This window comes from Gadus chalcogrammus, chromosome 22 (genome assembly GCF_026213295.1).
Source record: "Gadus chalcogrammus isolate NIFS_2021 chromosome 22, NIFS_Gcha_1.0, whole genome shotgun sequence".
NCBI classification, from domain to species: Eukaryota; Metazoa; Chordata; class Actinopteri; order Gadiformes; family Gadidae; genus Gadus; species Gadus chalcogrammus.
Window position 1 is genome coordinate 18787958 of NC_079433.1, and position 22500 is coordinate 18810457.

The following is a 22500-nucleotide window of genomic DNA, read 5'->3' on the forward strand; positions in this document are numbered from 1 at the left end:
GGTTGAGATGTGTGAATGAAACGTTATGGATTTGGTCAATGTCTCAGTCAGTTGGGGTAGAGGTGAGGGATGAGAGGTTGTAGAGATTGTATAGTTGGATCCGCTGTGTGTCGAAGCTGTTCTGAGGGTTTGTTTTGTTAAGGAACACACTGGAGGAGGTGTTGGTAACTTTGAATTGAGACGGACATGACTTGAGGGATCAAAGAGTAATTGATTCATTGTTTGCACTATCAGTTTTAAGTGAGTGTAGTAGTAGTAGTTCGAGGATTTGATCGCTTGGTTGAAATCCGTCTATTTTAATTAAAAGAAAAAACACTTTTAAATAATTTAACAAAATACAAAAGCTACTAAGAGATCATTTCTGTAATACTTGTTTGAGGTACTAATTGATTTGTAATTTGGTTGAGTGATATATCTGTGTGGATTAAGTGAATGCAATCATTATTGACATGTTACAACTACACACCATTTGAACGTGTGTGAACTGGTGACACTGGGGATCAAGGCTGTGATTGAAAAATGCAAGTGGGAACAGGAGGGGTTCTGTGTGTGAAAGCCCAGTATGTGTGTGTGTGTGTGTGTGTGTGTATGTGTGTGTGTGTGTGTGTGTGTGTGTGTGTGTGTGTGTGTGTGTGTGTGTGTGTGTGTGTGTGTGTGTGTGTCTGTGTGTGTGTGTGTGTGTGTGTGTGTTGGGGCTGGAGGTGTGGAGTAGGGAGCGAGGGAGGGAGAGAGGTGAAGGGCGAGAAGGGAGATCGTGAGGTTTCTCAAAGCCTGGATGTTTTGGTGAGGAAACGAACCAAGCCACATATACATCGACCTCAACCACCACAGCATGCACACACAGACACAGACACAGACACACACACACACACACACACACACACACACACACACACACACACACACACACACACAAACACACACACACACACACACACACACACACACACACACACACACACAAACACAGGCACTCAAACGGTCACTCACATTCATGCCCAGACATACTGACAAACACACACACACACACACACACACACACACACACACACAAACACACACACACACACACACACACACACACACACACACACTAGACAATAATTTACTATTTTCCCCCCTAAATATCTAACGTTTTTTTGTGGCTTCAAAGCTTTTTTTCCCTCAGTCATTTTTCTTTAATATTGTTTACTCAGCCCAGCTCCGCCCTTCCCTGCTGCCGCCTTCCAGTCTCCCCCTACCGACCCACCTCCCACCACCCCAACACCCTCGAGCCCCGCCCTCAACCCTTCATCATAAAATACCCCCTTCTTGCCCCAACCATCCCCTCCTCCTCTCACTGCCCCCCCTCAGAATACAAGGCCTAAATGTTCCTCGTTTGTTCCATCGGTTTTTCCAACAGGTTTAGTGTCACAAGTCTTATCTGTGCAAACAGGATGAAATATTTCTTGTTTTTGCATCCATCCGGCAGCGGCCGGTCTGTGCAAGACCCGCCCCACGGACCTAGTGTTCATCGTGGACAGCAGTCGCAGCGTGCGACCCTCAGAGTTCGAGCAGGTCAAAGTGTTCCTGGCCAAGGTCATCGAGGGTCTGGACGTCGGGCCCAACGCCACCCGCGTCGGAGTGGTGAACTACGCCAGCCGGGTGAAGAGCGAGGTACGGGCGTTGGGACTCCCAAAGTTTGTTGTCACAGTTGTCTGTTTTGGATTCCATTATCTGAATCGCGTCGACCGGGTGCCCAGGGAGCGAGGTTCACAACGTTTCCCTGCCTTTTCCTCATCAAGGTTGTTATTTATTCAAGCATCATTTTAACTTTTTGTCAAGGTGGCCTGGGGGAGATTTGAGACCATTTCCCACACTTTTTAATCAAAATTGTCAGTGGTTCATTCAAATATTGTTATAATCATTGGAAGTATTATTTGTTGTTTTTCTTCGTACTCGAGGTTGCCGTCTGTATTTATTTTCCGAAGCCGAGATGACTTACTGCCCCTGCCTCACATTGTTGTCATGCATCCCCAGGTGTCGCTGAAGACCTACCGCACCAAGGCAGGTCTGGTGAAGGCTGTGACCAAGATCGAACCCCTGTCCACGGGAACCATGACCGGTCTGGCCATCCAGTTTGCCCTCAACGTGGCCTTCAGCGAAAGCGAGGGTGCTCGGGTCAAGTCCCCTGACATCAGCAAGGTTCAGACTCACAAATAATACAACCTTCACACAACACAGGGCATTAAGTAATGTCATTTCAGTTCAGATAATGCACATAGGCAGGTGATTTAACAGAGGGCAACCTTCAGTTTCAATCACACACATGGATAGTCTGACAGACCGATTCGCAGATGCGTATAAGTCTGGAACCTTTCAGTTAAGTTTTGATATCCATGGGGCGTCATCAACACGACCAAATCGGTTGGACCTACAATTGTGCAGAACAACAAAATGTGTGACGCATCAGTGGCAGCCATCTTAGTTGTTTTTTTGAAAAGGCCTTGCATAGGGACGCTCCCACGTACAGTCCTTGTATCAGAGTTAGTACAATCCTATCAACTCCCCCCACAATTTTTACAGTTTGGGTAAGGCACGATGCGTTTGTTAAAAAATAAATAAACAAAATGTCTTTACTGAAGTATGAACAGATGCAGTACAAAACATTCCGCTCTAAAATAAACGTGAGAAACAAGTCTAAAAAAACCCTAATCCTAAAGTTCAGTACAATAAACATTTGTGAAGATCCAGCAGGGAGTGATGGGAGCAGAGGGAATAAATAGTCATGACAACCTGAGCACAGTGGCAGATATTATAAAATGTTATTTCTATTCACTGTTTTCAGTGTCACGGTCAGTTTCTTGTCAGGCTTGCAATTCAATCCTTTTATTGCCAATAGTGACTTTGACATGCTGATATGAAAACACTCTGACCCTCTGTGACCCTCTGTTGGCAGGTGGCCATCATCGTGACGGACGGGCGGCCCCAGGACAACGTGAAGGAGGTGGCCCAGCGCGCCCGCGACGCCGGCATCGAGCTGTTCTCCATCGGCGTGGGCCGCGTGGACATGAACACCCTGAGGCAGATGGCCAGCGAGCCCCTGGACGACCACGTGGACTACGTGGAGAGCTACAGCGTCATCGAGAAGCTCACCAAGAAGTTCCAGGAGGCCTTCTGTGGTAAGGGGAGAGAGAGAAAGAGAGAGAGAGAGAGAGAGAGAGAGAGAGAGAGAGAGAGAGAGAGAGAGAGAGTTGACTTCCCTGGATGTCTGCTCATGATGCTCCTAATAAAGATTCAGATGATGATGCTAGGATCATAGCATTTTGAAAGGTGAAGTGTACATGTCTCCCAGGAAGAGGATGACTGGGTCTCTGTCACTATCTTTCCTAATATCCAACCAGAAGATTTCTGGCCCCCACTCCTTAGGTAAGGAGTCAAGAGTGCATTTCACTTAAAAATCGAAATGTTGTGCCCTACTGTTATGTCCTCTCAAACAGTCTTAAACGAAAAGGTATATCCTTGTCTACCATCAAATCTGCTACTCGTTCATCTACAAATCTACTAGCACTACTACTGGTTCATGAGTACAAGAGGGAAGGGGACAACATTTGGGAATGATTTGGTCTCTCTTCGGTCGCTTGCCCCCTACTGAGAGCAAGACTGTCTGTAATTAGTAGCCCATTAGTGCTAATCATTAATCACTCAAATTAGGTATGCTCTCATGCAGCTTTGACTGTACTGGGTTAGATTTTCTTTTAAATATTGTTTGGGTTGCTGAAACTCTCACAATTTTCTTCCTCAGCCAATTTAGTGGGCGCCGTTCCCCGAACGTTCAGGCCTGCATGCGCACAGAGCTGGATTCCTATTGGACGAGCCTTACTACCTGACATTTGGTGGAAACAAAAAGACCTTGATACATAATGTTGGTCGAGGCTTCTCTGATCCTTCCAGCCACTGTGTTTTAAGGATCCACTGGGTTCAGGCTGTCTCTTGCAAATGCTCCACGGAATCCAATTGACTGACCAAATCCTCTCAGCCAATCACAGTGGATCATTAAAATAAAAATAACAAGTGATAGAATCTCAAACTGACATAGTTGTATTCTCTCCCCCCTAACAAACCACCTCCACCACCCCACCTAACCCGCCCCTCCCCCCCCCCCCCCCCCCCCTCCGTCTGTCTGTGTATGTGTGTGTGCGCACACATATCTGCCACTCTCATCCCACCGCTGAGTACCACAGTGTCGGACCTGTGTGCGACCGGTGATCATGACTGTGAGCAGGTATGCATCAGCACCCCGGGATCATTCAAGTGTGCCTGCAAAGACGGCTTTACCCTCCTGGATGACGGCCGCAGCTGTAGTGGTGAGTGGGCGCGCACCCAGGAGGTTATGTGTGTGAGTTAAGAACAGATTGAAGGTATTGTCCGTCCCAAACGCATTCCGTGCCCTAGTGAGCGTGTGTCGTTGAGCGTGACCGCCATGGCCGTAACATGCCGTTGGTGTCCCCTCCCCGCACATCGCTAGCATGCAGCGGCGCCGCCACAGACGTGGTGTTCGTGATCGACGGTTCCAAGAGCGTGCGGCCCGAGAACTTTGAGCTGGTGAAGAAGTGGATCAACCAGATCGTAGACAAGCTAGACGTCTCCGAGGCCAAGACCCATGTAGGGCTGGTGCAGTACTCCAGCTCCGTCAAGCAGGTGTGTGCGTGTGTGTGTCACATAAACACTTCTCCCTTTCACTTTTCTCACCCACTCATTAATTCCCTCACTCAATCCCTCTCTCTCCCCCTGTGCTGCGTTTCCAGGAGTTCCCACTGGGGCGCTTCAACAACAAGAAGGACCTGAAGGACGCGGTGAAGAAGATGGCCTACATGGAGCGGGGGACCATGACGGGCCAGGCCCTCCGCTACCTGTCCGACCACAGCTTCAACCCCAGCCAAGGCTCCCGCCCAGGGGTCGCCAAGGTGGGCATCGTCTTCACCGACGGCCGCAGCCAGGACTACATCGGAGACGCTGCCAAGAAGGCCAAGGAGAACGGTGAGGAGTGTGCGTGTGTGTGTGTGTGTGTGTTAGGAGCGATAAGGTCTGAGGTGAATTGTGTGGAATTACATTTCTGTTGTATTTGTGTGTGTAGGATTCAAGATGTACGCTGTGGGAGTGGGCAACGCTGTGGAGGACGAGCTGAAGGAGATCGCCTCAGAGCCCACGGGGGAGCACTACTTCTACACGGCCGACTTCAAGACCATGACCCAGATCGCAAAGAAGCTGCAGATCAACATCTGCGAAGGTCTCGCCACCCACGGCCCCCCAGCATGAACTGCTGTGAACACGCACACGCGCGCACACACACACACACACACGCATGCACCTATTGTCATCATCTTATGGTCGAATATCTGAAATCCTAGGAAAAATATGAAAGCCCCTTTTCTTTTTTCTCCACAGAGGAGGACCCGTGCGAATGTGATTCCCTTGTAAAGTTCCAGAAAAAAGTGGAGGAAGCACTCCAGGCACTGACAAAAAAACATATCCTTTACCTGCAGTCGGAGGAATGGTGGTAAGGGGTGGTATTGTCTGGTAAGATGGAAAGATACAGAGTGAAGGAGGGAAGGAGGGAAGGAGGGAGGGTGAATGTAGGATACGAAGGAGGAAGGGAATGGGGAGCGAGGGAGGGAGGCAGGAGAGAGGAGGAGAGGATAGGAGGTAGGGGATGAGAGAAAGGGAGCGAGGGAGCGAGAATAGAAGGGAGGAAGGGAAGGAGAGAGTGAGAGGGATATAGGGAAGATAAGAGGGAGGGATAGAGGGAGAGCCATTTAGGGAGGCATGTGAGAGGAAAGGAGGTAGGGTGACAGGTTGAAAAATGGAGAATAAGTTACAATAAATAAAAGCTATTTGCAACAGTTCAGCCCCAGAGAGTTGATGCTTGATCATAGACCCCTTCTGGCATAAATTATGGTTATGACTATTGGCTCGTTCAGGGGGACTCTTAATGAACTCTCTTCGTGTTGTTCTCATGTTGTTCACTTTTGTCCTTGACCAGAACCTCACTAGAGAGTGTGTCGAAGAGGATTGCTGCACTGGAGAGTAAAATTGTCTAAGGACACACACCCACACATCCAACACACACACTCTATCTCTCTCTCTATCTCTTTGAACAACACGCATATCATTTTGACATTCTGTAAAATATTAAAGAAAGAGCATGTGTGACTCTTGACCTCTGCTAATCCACTCTCTCTCTCTCTCTCTCTCTCTCTCTCTCTCTCTCTCTCTCTCTCTCTCTCTCTCTCTCTCTCTCTCTCTCTCTCTCTCTCTCTCTCTCTCTCTCTCTCTCTCTCTCTCTCTCTCTCACACAAACACACATATCTTACCCTGGCCAGCTTGGTGACATGCCGGTTGCCACGGTGACCCTTCCTGTTTGTGCGTCTGCTCCTGAAGGACATCCTCCATAGCAGGCCTGTCTGTTTGTTAATAAAGGTCTTCCCTCATAGGGAAACGGTGACAGTACACCCAAGGGCTTGCGTTTCTTTCTGCCTAGTTGTGTGTCAACAGTGATGATGGCTGCCTTCTGTCTGTCTATTTATATCTGCAGATGCCATCATGTTCTGTTTTCTGATTCTAATGTCTATTGCTCTACACCTCCTCCACTACAACCACAATAGGGGTCCATATGTACTATAAATTATTATTTGTTTGTTGGGTAAATATATAGGGATACACATAACATATATTATACTGACTGTTAAGATAAATACAAGTCTCTCTGTTCCTTGAAATCACTTGTCGGTGTCCTATTTATTTCAAGATGAACCGGTAAGCATTGCATAAATCATGCAAATTTAGCCAATCACTCAAGCATACACGGAGAGAGAGAGAGAGAGAGAGAGAGAGAGAGAGAGAGAGAGAGAGAGAGAGAGAGAGAGAGAGAGAGAGAGAGAGAGAGAGAGAGATTGATTATCAGCGTGTAATATTTATGGCAGATTAATCATTTAAAACACCGTTGGCTAAACGCAAACCAAGTAAGGACTTTGAAAAACCGCTTCCGCAGTCGTAACGTTTGACGTCAACGTCAGGGGAGAGAACAACATCTGATGAAAGGCTGCCTGCAGCCAGCAGCAGTAAAGTGAACCGAGACACGGACTACTAGCGCCACTGAGAACACCATCGACCCGATACGTCGGTTTCCCCTAGAAGTCCCAGCGTACCCGAACCGCCTTCGGGATGACAGGTTCGTGGAGCACCGAAGGGTCAAGCGCATGATGACATCCATTCCCAACGCGACCAGCCGCCGGGGCTAACATCCCTTAGCCGCTAACGGTCTCGGCACCGAGCTGCCCTGCTAGCCGGTGGCCGTCACTAACCTTGGTAGGCATCAGAAGAAGACTATTCATATAAACATGTCCCCGGTCATTCAAATACGCGCATTCGTGTTACCGTCCCATTGCGTTACTTGACGTGTAGTAGGCCTACATGGTCATCAGTCTCTTCTTGAATCGTAGTTTGGGCTCACTCTGCTAGCGGAGGTAACGTTACACCAAGTGGGCACGAGAGCTTGTCACAGCCTTTAAACAACTCGAACCAGAACAAGAAATGAACAGTGAATCAGGGACATCCGTGCCGTGTGAAGCCAAACCACCTCCCTCCTCCGGTCGCCCACGCCTCAACCACTCCGAGTCGGAACCAGACCTCGGGCCGAACCCCAAGACCTTCACGCGGCTGTGCAGCCGGGACGAGGAGGACCGAGCCGCGGCGCTCGATGAGCTGACCCAGGCGGTGCTCGCGCGGTTAGGGCTGGACCGGCCCGGTTCCGAGCGCCTGTGCGCGTCGACTCTCCTGCATCTGCTACGGTTGTCTCGGTCGTGTCCGCTGTCCGAGGTCCGAGAGAGGGCAGCCAAACTGCTTCGCACTGCACAGGTAATGGCCCCCGGCTGAAGTGAATATCTTGTGTGTTTGAATCGCATGTAGATCGGTTAAATCATACACATGATCGGACAGATATGCTGTTGCTGTTACGACTTTAGCGATAGTGTAGATCTATCTCTTATAGATGTAAGGGTAAGTTATCCTTGTAATTCGAGACTCTCTGGTATATATATATTTATATGACGACGGTTACGATGAAGGATTTCTGACTAAATGTGTTGGGACGATATTTGGAGAGATTTTTCTTGCTTGCCGTGTGATTTCATCAGACAGTGAGCTGTTTTAGGTGATGCAAGACTAGGTTTTCAAAACAAGCTCACCGGACACGCCCCCTTTTGATGATCTAAAACCCCCCCACGCTTCAGACATGGTTTAGGAGCAACAGCAGAACTAATATAACGCTCTGGAGCTTATAATAATAGTCCATAACTATAATGCAAATATACCGAGTCGCTCTTTTTTTTCTCCAAGATCTCGGTATGTTTGAGGAGCAGTTGTACAGCATATGCTAATATGAAACAGCGCTTTCAAGTTACGCTACACGTTTCCTCGGGCATATAAAAGTCGAAGGGCTGCATGTTGCAACTTAACATTTATTAAGAAACATAGTTTTGTCCTCTTCCCACAGGAGCGAGGAGTTGAAGTACCACGGGCTCTAACTTCAGGTTCAAGTGCATTTATCCCAGCTAAAGAGGTTTGTCTGCTTCGGATTCTATCGTTGGCTTGCTTCTCACATAAATTGTCTACCCTTGCATTAAAAGTCCAGTGTATCCAATTTTGTAGCATCTATCAGTGTGGTTGCAGTTTGCCATCATCTGGAACGGCAGTTACCGTTCCACCTGAACGGCAGACAGTTACCGTTCCAGAACGGCATATGCCATGGTATGTCAGTGGTCGCGGTGGCGCATGCCACAGGCCATTAAACGATCTCGACGTCTCTCACCATCCTCTGTCCTGGTAGGAGATTTATTGTGTAAGGTGCCAGTAGGTACTTTCAAAGTGATATACGTTCATGAGTCATATATTTATATTGTTTCTTCTTCTTCTGACCATTTGGATAAAAGAGTCTGCTAAATGCCCTAAGTGTCAATGTGAGTATAATGCCATGGAGTGGGTGGCCCATAGCCATGGGTATGACATGGCCCTTCCTACCTACAACTCTCTCACGGTCCCTTTAGAGCCCTCTGCCTGTTCTGGGTCACTGTAGAGACTTAAGGACTCTGTGGAGGATGACCCCCTCCCTATGTAGACAGAAAGAGCTCCTAGGGTAACCAAAATAGAACCATTCTTATTTCATGGTGTATTACACTCATTAAAACATCCTTGTAAATGTTGTATTCCATTTTTATTTTCAACTTAGATTTAGACCTTAGAACATGTTATTCCTTCAAAATAATCCAGAAGATTTATGATATAGCAGGTCAATGTCATTGTCAGAAATGGAGAAGAACTTATTTTGTGAGTTGCGTAACAAAATAGAAACTTGGCTCTTTAGTAGTCGAGCCATTGAGACCAGCCGTCTTGTATGTGGTTCTGATTGTGGAACTCTATCATTGATAAATGTATCAATTAAATCAAATCCTGATACTTTTCAAAGCTGGACTAGTAATACAATTGTCAGTCACACATTAATACATTTGTACAACATGCACACTTACCCATCGCTAATAACCTCCTCAAAGCTTATTTAAGTCATGTCTAAATACATTCTCATGTAGTTCTGTCTTTACGTTCCATCCTAGATGCAGAAGGAGGGGATCGAACAGGATGTGCTGCTCGACGCCTTCTTCTCGCTGGGACGTCTGGACAACATCACCATGGCGATGGGGCTGCACCCAGCCTACCTCAGCTGCTTCCTGAGGACTCAGCACGCTCTGCTGGATCTGGACGGGCCCCTTCCGAGTCTCTGGAGACACTATATCGTCATCATGGTGAGGGCATCCCCCGTCATCACCACCAACACGTGTTAACAGGTTTACACAGGTTTAAACAGGTTCACGTTTGCTACACATGTTTAAACATGTTTACACAGGCGTACCCGGTTAACATAGGTTTGAACAGGTATCCACAGGTGTAAGCGGTTCCCACAGGTTTACACAGGTTGAAACCGGTGTACGCCGTTTAAACAAGCGTCCCTATACTGATTACATCCACGCTACAGGGGGTCAAGCCGGGTCAAAGAGTGAATGTGCTAACGGTACGCTTTATTGAAAGGGAAACAGAGCTGATGTAACAGTCAGACATTTGATGCCATGCCGTAACTCGTAATGATAATCAAAGCAGCGCTGGTGGAACACGTAAACAGCACATTTTGCAGCAGCAACCGCAGAAAATGTCAAACCTGTACTATTGTACTATGTACCGTTTGGCAAAGTAGCCACTGTGGCAAAAGGTGACATAACATATTTACTTCTTATTTTAAAACATTGAAGGTCTGGGAGGTTAAACCATTGAAGCTATTGAGTACAGTGGATTTATGGGCCGTCCCAGTACAGCTGCCTGAATCTATTGGAAAAGCTTTTTCTTTGACTATGTAAATGTTATTTACCATGTGACTGATAAAAATAGTATTTAGTATAATAGTGTAAGGGCAAACCCACTGTTTCAGTGGGAAGTGACCACTGAGATTTAAACAAATGTGTTTTGGGCTGAGAGTTTTAGGAAAGAGGGGTCTTGAGTTATTTCAGTTAAATAAAATGTTTGACGATAATACAAGATATTTCCACGTTAAAAAAATATATTATATGTACCGTTTTGGGTTCGCTGTCATGTTAAGGAGTAAGTAGTATTTTTAGAAATGGATTGTTTGTCCCACTGGGGATTGAAAGTCTTGCTCTGTGACTGACGTCCTCACACCGGGTGATCTGGTCTGCTGATGGCTGCAGCCATGATGTTAGCTTGACCTTGGGTTCGTGAGACCCTTGATGAAGAGACCAGATTAATGTCATCTGTGAAAAACACCCAATGTGGGCTGACTTTAATCACGAGCATCGCACAAAGCTTGCCGTCAGCCACGGGTAGTACTGCATGGATGATGGATTAATGAAGATAAACAGCGCAGACGCCTGATCAATAAGCCACCTCCCTGATCCCTTTACCCGCCCCTCCGTTAAGTCACACGCCTTACAGATGCATCATATTCCAGAAATAATGATTCACTCTGTGCCCAGGGCGATATCCAAAATATTCTCAGTGATCACGTCAAGCCTAAATGTCTTGCGGCGTCAGTAAATGTCCATTTAACCAAATTTTATGACGTCTTTTGCAAAAAAATAATAGGTAATGAATCAAATGATTATCCTTAATCACTCATTGTTGTATTGGAGTGATATCAATCTTTATTAATCCGAGAAGTTTTGGATTTTTTTAAGCCAAACCCTGACCCATTTTACATGATCAAATGTTTAACGATGTTGCGTTAGCAGTTCTGAGCCCCTCAGACAGCCCTGTCCGTCTGATCAGCCTCTCATTGGACGCGGCGTTCACCGTGGCCGTCTGCGTTCCCTCCTGGGGGGTCCTTTAGGCAGCGGCGAGGCACCAGTGCTCCTACCTGGTCCAGCAGCACAGCGCGGCCTACCTGGAGGCGGGCGGGGACGAGAGCTGGCTGGGCGGCGTGCAGCAGGCCCCCGCCAAGCTGCGCAGCCTGCAGGGCCTCAACAAGCTGCTGGCTCACAGGCCCTGGCTCATCACACAGCAGCACATACAGGTGGGCGCCCCGCGGCACGCGCCGCGGCCGTCACTGGACCACATAGACACGGCCACGGTGGAAGTGACTGATCTACCAGTAATAAACCCTAATCACCATTGATTAGCGTTTATGTCTTACAATTATTAAGGAATTTGACTTTGACCCTCCATTCACTGGTCAGTAATGACTTCTATATCCACCTACCATTTCAATATATATACTGTATATATATATATATTTATTTATTTATTTTTAATTTCATATAATATCCACTTTTTGAACCAAGTACTGTGCTCTAGTGAACTCTTGACCCTTAAGGGAAAGGAGATGAGGGCAGACATGATGGGGAAATGCTCCTGTGTAAGGTTAAGTTCAGCCCCCAGGCAGGGTGGGACATTGGGCCGTGGGTCACGGCGACGGCGTGGCGCTCCACGGTATCTAGGTGACCCGTACAATCTCTGCGTCCCTGTAGGAGCTGGTGTGTCCGGGGGCGGAGTCTCGCTGGTCATTGGCTGAACTGATCCATGCGGTGATTCTCATGGCGCACGCCCATTCGCTGTCCTCCTTCGTGTGGGGCTGCGGGGTGAACCCTGAGCCTGACCACACAGGAGGCCACGCCTTCAGCCCTCCGTCGCCCAATCACCTGCCCTGCGGCCCCCATAGCCCCGCCCACGAGGACGGCAGGCAAGAGGTGAGACTGGGGAGGGGTTCACACTAGACTGATATCTGCTGCTGTTGTTTGAAGATAAGATGGTACTTTATTAAACAGGGATACAACCTTTATCACAGGGTGAGGGTTTAAATATTAGTTTAATCAACTTAATGATCATGTATTTCGAATCAATGATCCTCATTTCCTTCTTTTGATTTATTACCTTTCTTGTTATTAATTTAATTACTTCTGTATCTTTTAGGTGAAGTATATTATGTCAGACCTAGCACAACCTTTACCTCTTTAAGTACATTTAAAAATATCCGTAAGGTGACTTCTGGGTGCAATAGTTTGGCCCCTGAAGCTTTTCAGCATGGGGGTGTAACCACACCCGAGGGGACAGCAGTGGAAGGAGCTCCTTATGTTGGCCTTGACCCCCCCCCCCCCCCGCCCCCTCCCTCCCCCAGCTGACGGACGGCGTGATGGAGGTGGAGGTGCTGATGAAGAGGATGGTTGAGCTCCAGGAGCAGGAGGAGGAGTGCACCCAGGAGGAGATGCTCACACGCTTTGAGCGGGAACGCAGCGAGAGCATCCCCACCGGTACCAACGCCCCCCCACCCGTCTGTCCTGCCTCCAGCTATCCCTTTAGCCATTAATCCCTCCCTGGACCCACCCTGCCCTCCCTCCAACCCTCCTTTATCCATCCCTCCCTCCCTTTAACCCTCCCCCCTCCCTTTATCCCCCCCTCCCTCCCTTTATCCCTCCCCCCCTTTATCCCTCCCTCCCTTTATCCCCCCCTCCCTCCCTTTATCCCTCCCCCCCTTTATCCCCCCCTCCCTCCCTTTATCCCTCCCCCCTTTATCCCTCCCCCCCTTTATCCCCCCCTCCCTTTATCCATCCCTCCCTCCCTTTATCCCTCCCCCCTTTATCCCTCCCTCCCTTTATCCCCCCCTCCCTCCCTTTATCCCTCCCTCCCTTTATCCCTCCCCCCCTTTATCCCCCCCTCCCTCCCTTTATCCCTCCCCCCTTTATCCATCCATCCCTTTATCCATCCCTCCCTTTATCCCCCCTCCCTCCCTTTATCCCTCCCTCCCTTTATCCCTCCCTCCCTTCCTTTATCCATCCCTCCCTTTATCCCCCCCTCCCTCCCTTTATCCCTCCCTCCCTTTACCCCTCCATTTCTCCATTTAAACATCCATCCCTGCTGTCATCACACACAGCTCACTTGTTCACTGTGTGTGTGTGTGTGTGTGTGTGTGTGTGTGTGTGTGTGTGTGTGTGTGTGTGTGTGTGTGTGTGTGTGTGTGTGTGTGTGTGTGTGTGTGTGTGTGTGTGTGTGTGTGTGTGTGTGTGTGTGTGTGTGTGTAGCGGTGGTGCGGGGAGCCCCTCCGGAGGTGGTGCTCCGCCTGGTGGAGGACCCAGAGTTCAGTTATGAGGACTTTGCCCCCCGGGGAGAGCAGGCCCCGCCAACCATGAGGGCACAGGTGAGGCCTCCAGAGCCCTTCACCTGTCCTTATCTCTGGCAGAGAACCTCGACATACTGTGTGTGTGTGTGTGTGTGTGTGTGTGTGTGTGTGTGTGTGTGTGTGTGTGTGTGTGTGTGTGTGTGTGTGTGTGTGTGTGTGTGTGTGTGTGTGTGTGTGTGTGTGTGTGTGTGTGGAACATAACCGCCACTGTTGCAGTGGATGCTAGGTTATGTGGGTAATGGAGTGATCTGGTTTCATGGTGTGCAGGACTACTCCTGGGAGGACCACGGCTACTCCCTGGTGAACCGGCTCCTTCCAGACATGGGACAGTTGCTGGACGAGAAGTTTCAGGTAACCATTACCCGGGGGCCGTCACGCCGTGACTCCTGACCCCCAGCCCCATGACTCCCATGCCGTGGCGTTCCCTGACCTAACAATCATTGCGGTGCAGTAGTGAGTCGAGCCCATGAAACTGAAAAACGAAAGTAGGGAGGTTAATGATTTGTGGATTATAAAGTGGATCATTGATGACCATGTGGAATATGCATAAAGTTGGTCTGATGAGTTGGCGTCGTTCCCTCCGGGGTCAGGGGAGGACGCCCGTGTTGACTTGGCTCGCAACATGGTCTCACAGGAATCCGTGAAATGACTACGGTCGGACGCCTAACTCGAAATCCGTGGCCACATCACGGAAACACGCCGATATCCGTGTGTGAGCCACGGAATATCAGTGTCATTTACTTGCATTGGAGCAAATTCCGTGGCCACATCACGGACAATTGAAGTGATTCCGTCAGACCACCACGGATTTTGAGTTAAGCCCCCGCTGTGGTCAAATGTGGCACATACACAGATTGAAACGGGAGCACACACACAGATTGAAACGGGAATCTGTGTGTGTGCCACGGAATATCATTGTCATTTACTTGCATTGGAGCAACTTCCGTGGACACAAGGACAATTTAAGTGTTTCAGTGAGACCACCCCGGGTTTTGAGTTAAGCCCCCGTGGTCGACTCGCTCGTTGAAACGGGGATCCGTGTGTGAGCCACGGAACATCAGCGTCATTAACTTGCATTGGAGCGAATTCCGTGGCCACATCACGGAAATCGGCGTGTTTCCGTGATGTGTCCACGGATTTCGAGTTATTCGTCCGTAGTCATTTTACGGATTCCTGTGAGACCAGGTTGTGGCTCGTGATATCTTCGCTAGCCTGTGTGTAAAACATTACATTTATGGGGCTTGTTTGCCATCCTCCGGCGTGGGTCGGCGTGGTTCATCAGCACGGTTTAATGTAATGTTTCATGAGGAGATAGGTGTTTTATTAATGGGTTCAGCTGAGCACTGCACCCTGACCCCTGACCCCGGTCTGAGACTTGGTTCGGTGACGCTTTGGGCAAGGGTTGATCCATGAAACTTTGACGTGAGCTAAAAACGCCAAGTGTCTTGTACTCTGCGTCGGAGCTCCAAAGTAGACCCCCTGACGTATTGTAGGTATCGTACCGCAGTGTTATTCAAATCAAAATAGCTGTGATCTGAATAAACGATTTTAGGCTGTTTTAGTGAACATGGTATTTTCTCTCTTTTCCCAACAGGTGGTGAGCAACCTGACCTACCACAGGATGGCCATGCATGAGGGCGTGGACACCTACACCCTGAGGAAAGCCCTGTGGAACTACATCCACTGCCTCTACGGCATACGGTGAGAGGACGCACACACACACACACACGCATGGACATACTGAGGACCGCATGAGGCTCCGTTGGGGGGACGGTGCAGTCTGAGGACCCCACCGTCTGGCAGAACAAAAGCTAAACTGCTACTGCGTCAAATTCAGTACTTTCATTTCAACTCCACGCAGACCATCTGCGCTACCACTGCGTCATCATTTAAACCTAAAGGTCTAAACAGCCTTTCATGTCCCCCTTTTACATTTTTCCACCACTTAATTCACCGTGGTTCCTGGCTCTGGAGGATGTGACGGCCAATGTATTTCCTCCCGCTCTGCAGCTACGATGACTACGACTACGGCGGCGTCAACGTGCTGCTGGAGCGCTCCCTGAAGGTGTTCGTCAAGACGGTGGCCTGTCACCCAGAGCAGACCACCGCGCGCATCTACCACGCCTTCTGGAGGCACTTCAAGCACTCTGAGAAGGTCTCCCCCCACACACACACACACTGACTGACTGGCTGATCATAGGATGGATGGGGGAATGGTGTGTGTGACGGGAATGATGGTTAAGGATTTGTGTTGGTTCCCAATAGGTTAAAGTGCCATGTAGAGCTGGGCGATCAACGGAATTTCAATCTCAATTTTGATTTTTGCGTCAAACGATCACAAAACTAATATAATCAAGTTTTTTTTATTTATTTTTTTATGTTTTATAGAAAATGCAGAACAGCTGGATACATATCTGTACATTATTTTAGATTTGAACATTTTCTTTTTAGTTCTCAGTTACTAAGTGTTTTTGGGAGAGACATGCTGAATAAATACATCATGTTTTCAAACTCAAAAATAATTGTTTGAATAATCTTGATTATGATTTTTTTCCATAATTGAGCAGCCCTAGTGCCTTGCCACTTTATTTTTCCTAGAAATAGCTGGAGTAATGTATTGGCTGTAACATTCAGATTGTACACTAATCGTGGATTATTTGATCCCTGACCTTTTTGCTCCAAGAAGTGTGATTGTATTAATAGTTCTCCTCTTTTTATTTCATAGGTTCATGCCAACCTGATTGTCATGGAGGCTCGACTTCAGGCTGCGCTTCTCTACACTTTGCGAGCCATCACACATTACATGAGATGACACATACACACACACACACAAGCATGCTGATCCTGAGCCAGTGAGACGATTTAAGGCTTGTCTCATCATCACACACACACACACACACACACACACACACACACACACACACACACACACACACACACACACACACACACACACACACACACACACACACACACACACACACACACACGCACACGCACACTGCAGTGGTGTGTCTGGTTTTTGAACATCTTCTTTTGTCCATGTATATCATGGTTTTGCGTTATTGTTGCTTTCTACCTGTGAATCATTTTTGGATATTTAAAGAGAAAATCTGTCTTGTTAAGCTTGTTTTGCACTGAAATAATTAAGGCTAAGTTTCTTGGCGTGAGCCTCAAGTATTTAGCTGAACGTACGTGCACATCTTTTTACACACTGGCACACCCCAGGAAGACTCACTCAGTGACCACTTCGTTAGTAGCCTCGTTTGACTTAATGTCAACTCTAATCCTTTTGGCAATCCTCCAAACACTCATTCACACAACGTTTCCACCAGAGGTGCAAACGTTTTTTAACACTATACTCTTCCAACTCAAGAGGTCGAGAACAAGACATAGCTACTCAAATCCACGGACAAAGTACTTTAAATAAATGTCACCATGTTCAGTCTGAATGTGAAAAGAAACCGAACCATCCGATCCAACCATATCACGGCATGCTCTGATGCTCCTTGCCATCTGATTGGCTGAATGTATATTTGCTTTATTGAACTGTTACCCAACGAAGTGGCCACAGAGTACACGCACGCACACACACACACACACACACACACACACACACACACACACACACACACACACACACACACACACACACACACACACACACACACACACACGTGTGTATGCATATATACATACACACAATCACACAGTGACGTACAAACCTGCACATGTATCGATGCATATCTGGGGTGCCTGGGCCCAGCTGCATGTGGAGCGAGGCCCACCAGACCATCCATTTCAAAGTGTTTCTATCTCGGCACTGTTGTTTGTCGGAGATAACTGCGGTTTAACTGTTTTGACCGAGGGCCGCTCTCCTCCTGCAGGAGATAAATCAGTAGATGCATCATCATTGACCCCCTCGCTCAGTTGAGAAAAGAAAAAAAAATAACTTGTATTTTTATAAACAATAAAAGCTACTTTGGTATCAAAAAAAACATCTTGGCAAGTTGTGTGATTGTTTGGAGATGACTAAGAAAGATTTTTGTTTGTTTATGTTTATGAATTGTATTGACTGCATATGCTAATATTAACTCAAATGTTGATGTAAACGTAACTGTGTAAAATCCAAAGGCGGTGTTTCAAAAATTGACACCAGATGGAGACAGAGGTTAGATAACGCCAGGAATCTCTTTTTTAAAGAATAGAAGATTTGTATGTCACCAATAAGCTAAACAACTTAGTACAATACCGCCCTTCAAATCTTAAATATTTTTAAGTAAAAAAAAACATTAAAGTTGGAGGCACGAACATCAATATTATAACTAATATTTTACATTATTGGAGGCTATGCGCATTTGCGATATCATTTATTTTACATTGACGCAGAGCAGCCGATTAATTAATCGTATAACATGGTCACTAATTGATCCTCGGAATGGGGACTTGACTTTCATCAGGGAAGATTTGGGTGGGGACCAGGGGACGTGTCCTCACCAATGTCAAATGACGACTGAAATGTCCCCACCAATATTTAGGTTGAAACGAAAAATAAGCGCCTCATGCGGTATACAAAGGGTTAATTCCCACTTTGGTACCGGCTCCCAACGTCTTCCTTTTAACACTGCCCAGCCGGTTCGGTTGCGGCTTCCCATAAGGAAAGTTCCTCTGTGTCTTTCTCTATATTGCATAATCTCTCCCCGTCTTCGTTTAATGCGCCTGCATCACCTTCTCTGATAGTTAGCTGCTCGCACGCACAACCAGGTCACTATTCAGGCATTAATTTGAAGAAAATAGTGAAATGGCAATTATAAAAATTGTAGGCTATACAATAGTATTGCATAGACTTCAATAGAATGAACACATGCCGTTCTCCAGCTTCAACTACTCATGTTGATATCGATGCGTTGTCTCTGTCTAGACAACGCAGCAACACGACCTCTACCCGACCCTCCACCGCGGAGCGTCTAATCATTAAAATGAAACCGCCAATGTGTGCAGGGTCCGGGAGGGTATATTAGGGTGTTAGCTCAAGCCGGCAATTTACCTCGGGCAGTGTAAACGCGCGGACCATGCCAGAAAAAGACGCGTATAAGACGGGCATATTTGGCAGTGTAAAAACGTATTTTGTAATAATTTATAATTTAATAGTCTGACGGAATCTTCGTCTTTGCTTACCAAGCAGACGTGTACAATTAGAATGGTGCTATAAATGTTTTACTGCATATGCATCAGCAGATAATGCATCAAACAAAGTTAAAGTCAGGCGAGCATCATAGTTATTTTCATTTAGTGTGTGTGTGTGTGTGTGTGTGTGTGTGTGTGTGTGTGTGTGTGTGTGTGTGTGTGTGTGTGTGTGTGTGTAGGGGGGGGGTCTGGGTAGTGTCCTCACCAAAGCTCTGACCAAACCTACGCCCTTGATCAAAAACACCGTGCACTTCTCTGCCACTGTACAGTCATGTTCGGGACTGGGGATGAAGAGCGCGACACACGCGCACACTTGCTACAAGGGAGGACCTCAAAGCGCGCGGACTCAACCCTTCCGCAGGTCGAGCACGCGCACACATCCTCGCTCTCGTAGCGCGGCTCCACCAACCACCGGACAGCGATTTTTGTGCCGTTCACCACCGTTCACCAGCCGCCCGGTCCCCGTCGTCCCCTGGGATAACTTTACACAATCCACGGTAGGAAGACATTATATTGACGTATTATTGAGCATAACAAATCGTCACTGTACTTTTCATTTCGGTGTTTGGCTACCGTGAAAGTTGGCTAGCGGTTCTACGCCTCTGACATCCCTCACCGCATCCACAGCCGTCATCACCGGGGCTGGCGCACAGGCGCCGTGCGACTAGGCGGCTTGACAACCCGTACAAGTGATTCATGATTGTGGACAGAAAGGAAGGGACCTATCACAGCAGCATGTTTGCATGGTCACCTGCTTACTCTCTACCTCATCTCTTTAATAGGCTTACTTCCACTGCCCCTTTAACATCGTCACACAGCCAGATAAGCAAAACGACGTCCTGCAAAAGTACCACTTTTATCTGCGGTGTTGCTTCGGTCCACCGTGAGGAAATAGGTTCGCTGTATCAGTCAAGGACACATTTTTACACTGTTGCACAAGTAGGCCTACAAATTGTACATGTCAACTGGATTTGTTACATTCCAGGAAACCTTTGCGGAGAAAATGCCTGGATACACAGTATTTTACATTGTGTTTATGTGTCATCTCGGGGAAATTTCCATCTTCCTCAATCATCAGATACTTGTTTCAGTTCAGTAGATGTGTGTGTGTGTGTGTGTGTGTGTGTGTGTGTGTGTGTGTGTGTGTGTGTGTGTGTGTGTGTGTGTGTGTGTGTGTGTGTGTGTGTGGGGGGGGGGGCATTGTGGAATTCTGAAGGACAGAATTGCCATTAGGCCATCTGAGGTTGGTCACTTCCTTTTTACGAGGTCACTTCCTGCCTTGACTCAGGCTAGGGAGGAAGGAGGCGGGGAGGTGTTAGTGGTGGTGGTGGTGGTGTTGGTGGCGGTAGATGCCGCCTCTTCAGAGCTGCAGTAGGTTGCAGGCGTCCATCTGAGGCTCTGCAGAAGCGTCAAGTCAATCTCTGGCCTGCACTCCATGTTTTGCGGTTCTGAAGTTTGCTGAGTTGAATGCCTGGCCACCCAAACACACTTCGCGATTGAGAGAGAGAGAGAGGGAATGTATGCCTGCTTCTCTCTCTCGCTCTTGGTTGCTCTCTTTCTCTCTCGCTTGCTATCTTTCACTCACTCTCCTGCTCATTCTCCCTCACCCTCCTTCTCGTCCTCGTTCTCTCTCTCTTTCCCTCTCTTTCTCCCTCTCCCTCCTTCTCGTCCTCGTTCTCTCTCTCTTTCCCTCTCCCTCCTTCTCGTCCTCGTTCTCTCTCTCTTTCCCTCTCTTTCTCCCTCTCCCTCCCTCTCTTCGGGGCTGACGTCATTAGGGAAACAGGACATCCCGCTGGCCCAGACACCTCAAGCACGTCTCCAGCTCTCATTCTTCAGTGTGCAGGTGTGTGCGTGCGTGCCCGTGGCATTAGGACTCAGTGACAGCTGGCTTCCCATTGTCCTATCACTGGCAGCCCACTCACACACGGCATCCTGTGTTTCTTCCTGCGGAGTGACCAGTGGAGGGGGAGGGCAAGGAGGGGAGAGTGAGAGGTACGAGGAGAGCGGGAGAGAGTACGTGGGGAACTAAACAGAGAGAGAGAGAAGGGGAGACACAGAGGGAGAGGCCTCTGTCTAAACGCCTTGAAGAGATACTCTGAGATATCTGTAAATCTGTCCTACCCACATTCAGACAAATTGTTTAATTCCATAAGCGAAACTTTCCTGGTTTAGCGTTTGCTCTGTGTGCCACTTCCACTGACTTGCAGACTTAAAGTAGCCTAGCTCCTGTTCATGTGAAGGGAGACCACTGGGAAGCACTTTTTATTTATTTCCAAAGGTTTCCAACGTCTTCTGAATGGTCCCTTTTTTTTAACGAGTGCCAGTAACGCCACAACACGATCGTAGTTTGTCTGGCACTATTCACAGCGCTGGGATTATGAAGCTACCTGTGATGTTATCACGTTATCAGATGCCTCTGGCCGGGTACTCTTGCAGAGGGCGACCTGTCCCTCTAATCGCTTTAATAACCTGTATCTGAATTCACTGTGACTCACTTGGGATAAAAGTGTCAAATTACAAAATAGTGATGGAGAGAGAATGACACAGAGAGTGTGTTCAGGGAGCTGTTTGGTACCCTACACGCAATGCAGTTTCTAGTGTGAGGGAAAATCCTGTGTGTTTGAAGAGCACTTGTAGAAGCCACCTTCAGCGGAGAACGAGAGGAATTCTGTCTGCATCCAGCTGGCCACTGAGCTCTTAAGGAGAGACGGAGAGAGACTGAATGGTGGATTGATCTTTGTTCTGCACACATGCAGAGTCTATCGGAGCGTCCCCCGTCCCCCCCACTCCCGGGCCTGTATGTATGTTTTTCTGGATGTTTTATGTGCTTCCACGGGCGGGGCTGGGGGGTTAGGACGTATCTGTGGCCTGCGGGGGCAGGAAAGGGTGTGTCCCATGGATTTGGATGTTTGTGAGAGTGATCATATTGTCTGGATGTTATTGAGATTTTTTTTTGAACGAGCCCCCTTCGCACATAAAGGTTGGGTATCGCTGTGATGGTTAGTAATTAGTTGGATAACGAAATTTGTATATGTTTTTTATGTCTAATCACTTTAACTCAGCTATAATGGCAGCTATAACTATCTTTCAATCCGGTATTCTTCAGGAAATGTAACATCTGTTTTATAGGATCCACATAGTCCTAGGTGTGTGTGTGTGTGTGTGTGCATGTATTCAATTCAATTCAATTTTATTTGTATAGCCCTAAATCACCATTACAGAAAAGGTTCAAAAGGCTCAACAGGCCAAATATTTATGACATATCTAATATCTCATATTAAGAGCCCAAACAAAAAAACATACAAGCATTACATATACTAATATAAAGTGCATATAAACACCTACGTTTCTACAGGCAGTTCCGTAGGTTGTCTGTTGTTTTGGTCTAGCCTCTTGGGTCACAACCTTTAATGGTTCACGGTGCACTGATGGGGATGGCCGACCAAGCAAGAAAACTGGCAAAAACCCTACAAGAGGAACACAGCAAAGTTGAGACACAGTGGCCTTGCCAACTTCTTACACCACCATGTCGTTATTGCAATTAGTACCAGTAATGGTTCGCCTTTCTGAAAAAAGAAAAAAATTAAGCAAGAAAAGGAAGC

General features: G+C 47.7%; 3 protein-coding genes across 3 annotated transcripts in view; all 3 read left to right on the forward strand.

Moving 5' to 3' along the window:
* The window catches only part of matn1 (matrilin 1), a 5821-nt gene extending 278 nt beyond the window's left edge, over positions 1 to 5543 (forward strand). Inside the window, exons 2-9 of the mRNA XM_056582370.1 lie at positions 1472 to 1656; positions 2020 to 2184; positions 2939 to 3161; positions 4224 to 4346; positions 4508 to 4680; positions 4788 to 5019; positions 5117 to 5269; positions 5428 to 5543. Coding sequence (XP_056438345.1) covers positions 1472 to 1656; positions 2020 to 2184; positions 2939 to 3161; positions 4224 to 4346; positions 4508 to 4680; positions 4788 to 5019; positions 5117 to 5269; positions 5428 to 5543 — 1370 coding nt within the window. The remainder of the gene's footprint in view (positions 1 to 1471; positions 1657 to 2019; positions 2185 to 2938; positions 3162 to 4223; positions 4347 to 4507; positions 4681 to 4787; positions 5020 to 5116; positions 5270 to 5427) is intronic.
* Positions 5544 to 6936: 1393 nt separating this feature from the next.
* Positions 6937 to 16680, forward strand: sesn2 (sestrin 2). The gene is made up of 11 exons (XM_056583072.1): positions 6937 to 7896; positions 8534 to 8599; positions 9648 to 9836; positions 11429 to 11611; positions 12066 to 12284; positions 12713 to 12845; positions 13614 to 13729; positions 13979 to 14062; positions 15306 to 15412; positions 15722 to 15866; positions 16437 to 16680. The coding sequence occupies exons 1-11, from the start codon at positions 7573 to 7575 to the stop codon at positions 16521 to 16523; spliced, it is 1653 nt and encodes a 550-aa protein (XP_056439047.1). The 5' UTR covers positions 6937 to 7572; the 3' UTR covers positions 16524 to 16680.
* A 2477-nt stretch (positions 16681 to 19157) lies between these two features.
* yrk (Yes-related kinase) overlaps positions 19158 to 22500 on the forward strand; it is a 12985-nt gene continuing 9642 nt past the window's right edge. Inside the window, exon 1 of the mRNA XM_056582371.1 lies at positions 19158 to 19395. The gene's annotated coding sequence lies outside the window, so the exon portion shown is untranslated. The remainder of the gene's footprint in view (positions 19396 to 22500) is intronic.